Raw genomic sequence first — 10,780 nt, forward strand, 5'->3', positions numbered from 1 at the left:
TGTTTGATAGCTACTCTCATTACGCTTCTAACTCAGTATAGATTGTTTGGTCAAAGTGTAAACAACACCTTTTTTAAGCATTTGAACATGTCAAGTTTTGTTCCTGATAAAGCATTTTTGCGGGAAGTACTTTTTCATTACAGCTTGCACGGCAGAAAAAAGGGATTCTTGTATTGAATCGTCATTGGTGATAAAACGTGGAGTTATTACAAAAATTCTAAACCCAAAAAGCCCTGGATACGGTTTGGTGAACCATGTCCATCGAAACCAAAGCGAAATATTCACTGCGCAATGCTTATGATGTGCATATGGTGGGATATGAAAGGTGTGGTGTACTTTGAGCTTTTAAAACCCGATGAAGTTATTGAAGGACAATCCCATCAACAACAATTAATGCATTTGAAGCAATGCTTTGGCCATAAAACGTCGAAAATGGTATAAAAGACATGATAGGCTGATTTTTCAAAATGACAAAACTCGACCCCACATCGTAAAACCGGTCAAAACATATGTCGTAAATGTCGGATGGGAACTGTGAACCTCCCCGCCATATTAACCAGATGTTACTCTTTCGTGGTAGTATTTGTTCCGTTACGTAAGTAACGATTTGGCAGCACAGCGGTTCATTTCTTTTGAAAATATCGAAAAATAAGTCTCTGAGTAGATCGCTTCTAAAGATAAGAAGTTCTATCGACACGGAATCGAGGAACTACCTAAAAGATGGGAGAAAGTAGTAGCTAATGACGGGCAATACTTTCATTAAGGTAGTCATACGTTTTGTTGTTGTAGTTAGCTCACAAATGTCGAATAAATACCGCAAGAATTAATTCACACACCCAATATTTGTATATAACAAGAAAACATGGGCCTTTCTTCTTTCCACATAAACGCCTGAATGTAGGCTGTATGCCGCCGTCTGGTATGTAAGTTGGTCCAGCGCATTCAGAAAACAAGAGGAAGACTAATTTGGCTGGTTAATGATTACGGCTGCCTTTGAATCTCCCGGCGCCTAAGAAAGTAAGAGCATCACAGACTTTCCAGGAAGCCGGTTTTTTCACATAAGAATGCATCCAGACATGCCTCCATTATCCATTAGGGGTGAAGCTGTGGCTTCTTTTATCTTCCCCGTGCTGTCCGTATCTCCTGGGCCCGTAACTCCAGGGTGGCGCGGGAGACTCGGGAGAAATCGCAGCTTGACGCAATCGTAACAGTCTAGTCATTTTCTCCGCCGTCATTACACGCCCCTTCCGAAGTAGAAGCATAACCGGAGCACTCGAGTGTCGAGGGTGAACAGGAGAGGCACAACTCTGGGGATGTTGAAAAACTCCGCCGCAGCTCGGGAAGCAATTATTGCACTGAGCGCGCCCCCCTACAAACGCTACCGATTATGAGGTTGCTGATGCACGGAATACGGCTCTCACCTTCGTCCTTGTCGCTCATGAAGGAAAAGTGCACACCGTTGTCGCTGTTGGAGAGCACCCGCACCTGGGGATAGTTCTCGTCCGCCGTCTCGACCGCCGACCGCTCGTAGAGATCGAAGATACGCGCGATGCACTCCACCTGCGGCGTCGGGTGAACACGGAGGAGGGTTTCCACGGATCCGCGACATATGAAAAGAAATGGAGAAGAAACAGAATATATTTTTGCTCAGTTGCTCAGTGGATGGTCGTAACGAGATAAAATCCGACGAGTGTCGGAACTCGCAACATCAATCCCGGGAAGCGAATCCCGGGCACCTTATTTATTCAGCTCCCCCCCACCCAGTGGTCCGAGAGTGACGGAACATGTGGAACGTGTTGACATATCGATATTCAGAGCATCGGAAGGGAACTCGCCAAGACACACTCGTCAGCAGGCCTTTGTGCCGAGGTTGTTAAACATTAATGGTTGTGTGTTGGACGGTGTTGAGCAGCATCTAGTTAGCCTCGCAGTTGATCGTCATCTGTCATCGGCAACCCTTTACATCAAAAACAGTCCACACGCGGCACGGCAGACCAGGGGAGAGAGAGACGGGCGATGGAGTAAACCAGTCTGCACCCGAAGGTACGTGTCAGTGGCACACTGGGGCAATAAATAATGGCGTACCGCATATGCAGCTGGCCGGTGGCACGTTAGTCCTCGTCCACGTCCCGGGCCTGTCAGCGTGAGGTGCGGTCGGAGATGATGGCCTTAAACCGGGCCCCCGTCCGTCTGCAACAGGGCCATGGACGTCGCCTGACTCCACCGAAACCGCCCTGGGAAAACGCAATTTGCATTGAGCTTCCTAAACAGCGCCAATGTTACAAGACCTGTAGGGCCACCGGAGACCGTAGTCGCAGTGGAAAAACTAGCGCTCGCGCTATCTCCCGTACCTTCTGGACACCCTTTGGCCAAGCTGGCAGGGCTGTGTTGTGCTGGGTGTAGAATTATTTGTGCCCTGATTTCACTGCCAACGGTGCGCTCGTTAGTGAGTGCGCGCGTTCGCTTCGCTCCTTGTTGAGGGCAACGGCAACGGCAACGACCCAGACGACCCGGCTTGAGGTGTGCCACAGGTTACCGCCGCCCCACAGGTCCTGCGCCACATTGCTTCGGGGCGAACGGAGGATTTATCTCCATAAATTGCAGTCGCTTAATCTCGAGGACCCTGGGAGTTGTAAATCTCCTACCATTTTATGAATCCACTGATTCATAATCCATACGGATAGCCCGGACTTGCTGGCAGCTGCCGGCGTGCATAATGGCCGTAATGTCTTGGAAGTGGCTCGGAACTTCTGCCATTGACACTAACTAACATTTGAAGAGAGTGCTGCCACTCTCTCCACCTGAGACCTGAAGTGGGTAATGAACGGGGACTTAACTCGCACTGCAACTTGCGCTACGGAACGACGAGTCGTCGAGCCCACTTCGGCAGGATTATTATCCTTTCAGCTCAACCTCAAATCAGTGCAATTACAGCGCAAACCGCGGGGTATTGATTTCGGTCGGAAAAGCCAAACCGCAAATCAGACCGACCGATGAATTAGTTGCGTTCACATTTTCTGCATTATTTCTAAACCCAGCGCTCCATTTGCAATTAAAGTTGTGATGGTCCTAATGAAGTCGGGCCCGTGGTAGGATAATTCGATAACCTGGTGCAGGGGGGGGGGCACCCTGATCGATTCCACTCCCTCGACCGGTGCGAAATATTGAACCAACAAACGCCGATGTGTTTGATCAACATTTCTCGGTTTATGGTTGGCGGTTTGAAAATTTCCCCCGTATTGGGCCGGTATCGACTCTTCCCGTCACCTCGTTGCTGGCAGTATCGGAAGCAATGCAACACGCGGATTGTGCACACGGGCCACATTTTACCTCAAAGTGTCACTGGACCCATCAACCATCCGGACATAAGCCCTCTGGACGAGCGGCGGTCATATGAATAAACTAAAACTCTCAACTTACACTAGAACTGAGCACAAATATAGTCCGTTAGTTAGCAAAGGTTCGCACTGTGTCGAATGTTGTGGTTTGGTTTAGACAACCTCCGGGAATTCCTTTATAAGGTCGAAAACGTTGAATAGAAGCAAAACGTAGAAAACTGCATGTCGAGATAATCAGATCAAAATATGGTCCTGACAATTGAGCGCGATGTGAAGAATCCTTTTCACATCGAACGCAATGGAGAACGAAATCATTCAGAGATTTGCTCCATTAACGAACAAACGCTCAACGAAAATTTGACGAACGCTTCGCAATATTACCTAACATGAGGTTTCCTGGATTAGTTGAACGTCTCGTTCAACACTGTTGGAAATGTGAGCCTATTGGGATATTGCTATTAAACAATTTATTTATTTATTTATCTCGAGCGAATCAACGAGCGGCGTAGCCTGATGGACAATTTACAGGGGCAATGTAGGATTTCTAATCCCATTTGACGAGACGAATACAAAAACAGGTTTACGAACTGATAAATAACAGAAATTTTTAACATAAGGCAAAAAAAGTAAATGCATTACCACACTGACAAAGGGACATATTTTGGTCAGTTACATGACAGTAAATTGTTAGTCGTACGAAAAGGAGACGATTATTGAGTACAGCAAACAATGGCTCGTTTCTGACGGTGGCATCATCATGATTTTGGTGTTGTTTTCGTTTATCTCCGGACTGAGATTGTTCACAGGTTGCCCAAACCCTATGTAAGCCTGAGCTACATCGGAGAGCCTTCGGCCTATAATGCGAAGGGTAGCGAAGGAATCGGGGAGCTTCCCATCCACCTTCACCTACCGTGTGGCGTTGGTCATGATCATTTTAACAAGTCTGATAAGTTTGGCCGGTATTCCATTCCATGGTCTCATACAATTTTACTCTGGCTATACTATCATGTGCGGCCTTGAAATCGATAAAGAGGTGGCAGGTGTTCTGACTCTACTCAATCATCTTTACAAGGGTCTGCCGATTGGGACCTTTTAGTTTGCTTTTTTGGCAATATTACTTTGTTTTGACATCAGGTAAACGAGTTCAGGTCGAAAATAAAATTTTTTCGGTTTGCAACCGATCTTTGAAAGGGTCCATGTCAACTTTTGTGCCTGAAAATGACATTTTGCGGGGATTATTATTTTTCTGCTACCTGTTGAAGAAAACTGCTACAGAATCGCATCAAATGATTGTCGGGGCATATTTTTGAAATATCGCAATGCTTTTAGCGGTTAAAAAAAATGAAAAATGGAGATTTTGGCTTAACAAGGAAGAAGCGTCGAAGGACTCAAAAAAAAACGCACTTTCTGGTGGGACCAGAAAGTGGTGCTGCATCACAAGGAGTCCGAAGTGTACGAAGTCCAAAATGGAGGCGCCAGGTGCTCCATGGCCTGGAGGAAATTGAACTGGGATGACTAATTAGTTTACTTAAATAGACAAAGTATTTTTTCGTCAGGGAATCCACGATTTAGCAGAGAGATAGGAGAAATGTATAGCTAGCGTTGGTGCATACTTTGAATAAAATAGAATTTTTTATTTGAATATAATAAACATTTGATTTTTTTAAAAACAGTTTGAATCTCAAGCTATAAATTCAACCACAGCAGCGTTGCACTAATGCAAAGGCATGTGGTGATCTCGCCAGTAGCAGCAATAATCTAACCCTGTCACCCTGATAGGTCCAAAAGTCACTCGCTCCTGAACACCTACTTCTCCGATAACTTTGCTGGGCGTTGAAAATCTTCCCCGACAATGAACCATATGGGTCGAAGAAGTGACAGAACTGGGGAGCAACTGGAATGTCGTTGTCATCATTTGGCATATCATTTGACCGAAAGACACAACATAGCGTCGTAGACCACGCACTCGCAGTATTGCCACAACAACAGCAGCAGCAGCAATGAATATAAGAATGTGTCGGGATTCACGTTTTATTGACTGTCGCAGAAGAAAACAGCAAAATTCTCGCATTCTCACGGCGCGGAGTTTCCCTCCCGTTCCGTCCACGCCGCAGCCTCCCCATAGCACCCCAATCAAGCAAATATTGCCTCCAACGGCGGGCGTAACGCAGGTCCCGGGTCGTCGCACGCCGGGAAGGTGATAAACACAAGCATTGGCCTTTTCCTTTTTTCTCTGTGTCGTTGCTGTTGGCCGAGTGGGTGGGTGGCACCGGTCCGGATACCGATTTTATGCTCATTGGAAAGCATTTTTCATTCGATTCGAACTGGCCCAACCGACGGCCCAACACTCTCACCATGATTATTACCCGACCGAGTACGTGCGCCTTCCCTCTGACGGGGCCGGGAATAAATTGTAAAGCGAGAAATATTATTTATTCTCCATCGTCCCCCACCCCCACCCGAGAACCCCCTTCGGGACACACTATGGGACCATTTGAATGGTCAAAAAACGGTCACAAAAAAGGCTCCGCCGAGTTCCGAGGCGTATGTGTGTGCCGTTAATCGGTTCTGGGTCACGTTTTTTGTTTTATTTAATATTGTGCCGGTTTTCCACACACACACACACACACACGCGGGTGGGCGGAGGGTCGGAAAAGCGTATTGATGTTGCTTTTCTTCTCTCCTTCCGGTGGAATTCCGGGTTGCGTGGGTAAAACCGCGCGGCAAGGGGCAAACTTTATTTTGTATGATTTTTATATCGATTCCGGTGTGCCATTTGCTGGTCCGGCCGCCGCAAGGCTCAACCCTTCCTAACCCCCTCGCGGACCACCTGACCTAACCGGCGCCGCGTTCTAATTCCCGGGCCCCGGGAGGCCCCGGCGCATGCCGATTGGTGAATGATTTTCAAATAAATTTCCAATAATTCATTTTTCCCGACCTACCAGAGTTCGAGACCGCACCCCACCCCCATCGAACCCGTGACCCCGAAGCTCCCGGGCCCCTGGGGGAACACAGCAGACGCGGAGCAAAAATGTTTGCGCCAGCTCCGGCTCGGTCCGCTGCACATTCATAGAAATAAATTTCCCACCCCTCGGGGCCGGGGAGTCGAAAGGGCCATCGGGCCGGCACCGGAAAAAAGTCGCTTTGAGAAAGATGGAAAAGTTAAATCAGAAAGCTGAGAGGGGGGGGACTCGATGCACGAGGATTTCGGGGCCGATTCCGCCGCGGCCCCGCGAGCTGGAATCGAATTTTCGGCAACTTTTTCGGGAGCTGCCGCGCGCTGAAAGTTTGACGCGCGCGCGCGCCCTCATGAATCATTCATACGTCCGATTGGGCGGTGAGGGGGGAGGTGGGGGGGGCGTCCGGTTCCGACTCCCGCAGTCCGCAGAGTTGCAAGTTGCGCCAGAAGTCGGTCGGTGGCCAGAAGACCGTACCGGCTGGCGGGCTTTCGGATTCAATTTCTAGCGCGACATGTTTACTTTTCAGTCAGTGGGCGACTACCGTCCTGCCAGCCACCAGCCCGGACCCACCCGGCCTCACCCGGCTTTCATTAGCACGGTCTGGCCACAGGTAGCGCTCAACTTCTTCGCTGCTCCCAGATGTCCCAAATGTTCCAGTTCCACGAAAAACAAAGGCCCAGAAACCGTCACCAACTCGTCGCGGACGTGCGGAACATGACAATTCCTCTCGCTTCCTGTCCGCTCGTGTCCTTACGTCCCGGGCGAGGAAGGCGAAAGTTTATCGCCCAAGTCCGGACCGGACTCCGGCTTGATAATATGGTCACGATTTCACGGGAGCTCGTCGCTTAGCCCACGATTTGCTTGATGGAAAAATGAATGCAATTATTTCGGATAACAAGCCATCAATCAAACGTGCCAGATTCACCCCACCGGCCCACAGTTAATCCACTCCGATCCATCGTTAACTTCCCTACCCATTTCCGGGGCTTCCGGGAGTAACTAATAAACCCATCGCCAGGCTCTCCTGTTACTAATTCTGTAGACGTGAAATATTTCGCTCGGCATGAAATATTTCCAATTAACTGAATGTAAAATTTAAACAACTTCCTATTAACCGTCACACACCCCTCCCTGAAGCATCGCCTTCCGGAACGGAACGGAAACTTTCCTTTTCCACCCGGAAGCGACATGATTTTCGCACCCCGTCACACCGCCGTCCGCTGTATCCTGGCCCGGGCGTTCCGGTTTGCTGCTGCTGCTGCTGCTACGACCGGAAGGTAATGTTTGAAACTGTTTCGCGAAATTCGCCGCGGGGCCGCGTTTCGGGAGTTGAAGAAAACAACCGAAAAAAAGCCAACAAAAACACCGAGCGTGCCGCCGGAGGATCCGAGGATGGCGAGGAGGAGCTGGGCGCATATTTTATCGAACTCGGTGTATTTCGTCAGCCTTCGTACCTTCGCGATATTGCTGCTCAATTATTCAGCCAGCCGGCCACGGTTTAGCCAAAACCTATTCCGCTTAGCCGGCCGCACGCGCGCCCGGCCCGCCCGATAAAAGGTTCAATTTGTCGAAGGGATTCGAAAGACTCTAAATTGGGCGTTCCAATTCGGTTCGGCCAACCCCACCCCTACCGCCCGCTAATCCGGTTCCTAATTAACCAAGAAAAACAGACACCACGGGCAACGGGGGCACGGGGCACGCGGGGAGCCACGATGGTGTCAGATAATGAGTGTAATAAACTGGCGAAAGCGAAATGGATGGAAATTAATGCCCTCCCAAGGTCCCCAGGAAGTGTACGGCGGAGCGTAGATAACGTTTTGGGAAAGCGAAGCGGCCATAAATTATTGGCTGCCGCACTGCCCGAGTAAAGTAACGTCCAGGGCTGGGTTTCTTGGAAAAGACGATACCCGAGCCGGCTGGGATTGGCCGGCCAACACCTTCACGGATACCTTTCTGATTGCACACAAAATGGTGGCCGTAGATTGTGGAACCGTTTTTGCTCCGCTTCCCTCAAAAGAAAAGATCGATTAGCTCGGAGTGTGCCGGTTAACTGTGCGCTTTCCAATGGTGATTTGCAGTTGACTTAACACTAAGAAGTCGGTAGTGGATTTGGCAAATGCCTAATTATAGGGTCGAAGGGCCGACGATTATTGGTCAATAGTAAGTGTGCAAGAATCTTACATTAGTTTCTGGTAGAAATTAGTTTTAGTTTGACAGCTGTCAAAGTGGTCAATCGTTTCTAGTCGTTAGTAGTCGAAACCGTATGCCTGCGTCTATGGCGTTTGATGATCGACTTCTCACGTAAGGTCATGCCTTATCGTTTATGTTTTTTAATCATTTTGCCTGCTGTGTAATTTTGACAGCCGACTGCTTCGTTTCCGTTTTCCACAGGCAAAGTTTTTGCAGTTCTTCTGGAATATTTCCGTGGGCAGAGTTTTGCCAGCTCTTCCTCAGATGGTTAGGCTATTCTTTATTGAGGATTCGGAGCTGCTACGTACCGCTGTGATGCCTGCTAGTATGCGGGGTTGCCATATTTGCAACGATCAATTATCTGTCAAGCTCTGTCGGGTTCGCTGACCTTTTCTGGAATGTATGATCATCATTGCTACTAAAGAATTAAAGCTGTTATCTACCCAGAGCCCTGGAAATATTCTCTATGTCATTATTAGGGCATCATCTAACTATTTTCTATTATTTCTATTCGATACTATTTTCCTTGAATACTTCCCATCCATGGGGAAGGCGATAAAGGCGAAGGCGTTCCCGAATAGAGCAACTTGGGTCTGATTATTTTTATGGCTCGTGGGTCTGAATTTTCGGCTTCAACTAAACAACTTCAACAAACAACAACAACAAACTTCAACAGTAAACGGCTTCAACTTCACATAACTAAAAGATGTGAAAACTTAAATGTATTGTCACAACATTTTGGCATAACAGTTCGGGCTTACCCGTTTTCGGTTTGCTATTGGGCGCAGCGATAATTCTTCTTTTTATTTATTGTCTAGGGGCAATGGAACATGTAAGCCACCCCAAAGGAACAATTTTTTCACACGTAATGTCAATGTGTGCTTGCAGAATAATTTTCCAAAACATAATCCGTGAATTTTCGGACACAAAGATGCGCCCAAATATGGGCAACAGACTTGCATTAAACTTTCATTTGCTAAACCTCTGAGTCTCCTGTGACTGTTGCGCAACTAATGTCAATGAATGGATGTTCACTCATTATTTTATGATGGTTATTCATTTAAGGCTTTGAACTTCGCTCTTTCTTCATATTAACGGAAAGACGTTTTTGCGAAGGCCAAATACACTGCTTTTCATAATGATAGCCTCACCCGTTTTTTCAGACTGAGACTAAGATAAAGCGCTGAACCTATTTTCATAAATGAGGAATCAATTAGTTTTGCAAAAGAAACAATATCCATTGTTTGGTTTTCCGAAATAAAAATTATTTTGACTTAGGGAGCCAAAAATCGATAAAATGGATGTTTCCAAATGTTAGCCTCATTATGTATTATTCAAGAAAATAGGGTCACCCAGTAAAATTGAATGAAAATTATTATGTTTCAATTATCGGTGCCCTCTCCACGATGATTTTTTACTTGAAATGTACGGTTTGTCGTACTTTCGGATAGGTTCTTTAGCACGTTCATCGACAGGGAACGCCAAGTATTTCTAATCGCCACTTCAAGCGTCTGTATGTTTTCGTACTGCTTGCAATTCGCATAGATCTGTCGAACTGGAATTCCCCAAACATTCTCAACAGGGTTGAGATCTGGAGAAACAGCCGGCCAGGTAATTAAATTTACTCCCAAATGCTCCAAGTAAGTTTTTATTGCCTTACTTGCATTGATAGTTGCATCATCCTGCTCGAAAATTGACTGGTGGTGGTTGAAACGATGCAGGTATGGCTTCAAATTACTCTCCAGAATGGCTATATACCCTTCACTGTTCTATTGGTAAATTACGTTTAGCTTGGCTGTTAAATGAACTCTATACCATGATGGAACCTCCGCCATAATTCCGTCGTCTAAAATACGAGGTTCCCGCCTCAAATCTCTTCAGTAGTGGCAAAAACCATCCGGCACATCAAGATTGAATTTCTTTTCATCACTCCAAACGAACTGAACTTAAAAAAACTCAAATGTTGGAAAACTTAATGTATCGATGGCTTACCTAACTCCATTCATCTTTCCATGACATATGCTCGTTTGCAAATTGCAATCTTGCTGCTTTGTGGTGTATCTTCATTGCTGGATTTTTTCTCATTGATTTACTGACAATGCTTACAGAGGAACTAAGAGTTCTTCAGATTGTAGCATAGCCAACAGTCATGTGCAATTCATTCTTAATACGCCGACAACTTTTCGTAGTGTTAGACGGAGCTTTAACTACTCTTCGTTTATCACGAGGGTTAAGTTGTTTTGCCCGTCCAGATGACTTCCGAGTCCAATATTCCGATGGATCTTTCAAGTA

The 10,780-nt window shown here is 46.9% G+C and overlaps 1 protein-coding gene across 1 annotated transcript in view; it reads right to left on the reverse strand.

Annotated features, from left to right (window-relative positions):
- LOC131215311 (uncharacterized) overlaps window positions 1–10,780 on the reverse strand; it is a 38,951-nt gene that overhangs the window by 2,984 nt on the left and 25,187 nt on the right. Inside the window, exons 4-5 of the mRNA XM_058209700.1 lie at window positions 3,421–3,427; window positions 1,422–1,560 (exon numbers count right to left, since the gene is read on the reverse strand). Coding sequence (XP_058065683.1) covers window positions 1,422–1,560; window positions 3,421–3,427 — 146 coding nt within the window. The remainder of the gene's footprint in view (window positions 1–1,421; window positions 1,561–3,420; window positions 3,428–10,780) is intronic.

This window comes from Anopheles bellator, chromosome 1 (assembly GCF_943735745.2).
Source record: "Anopheles bellator chromosome 1, idAnoBellAS_SP24_06.2, whole genome shotgun sequence".
Lineage (NCBI taxonomy): Eukaryota > Metazoa > Arthropoda > Insecta > Diptera > Culicidae > Anopheles > Anopheles bellator.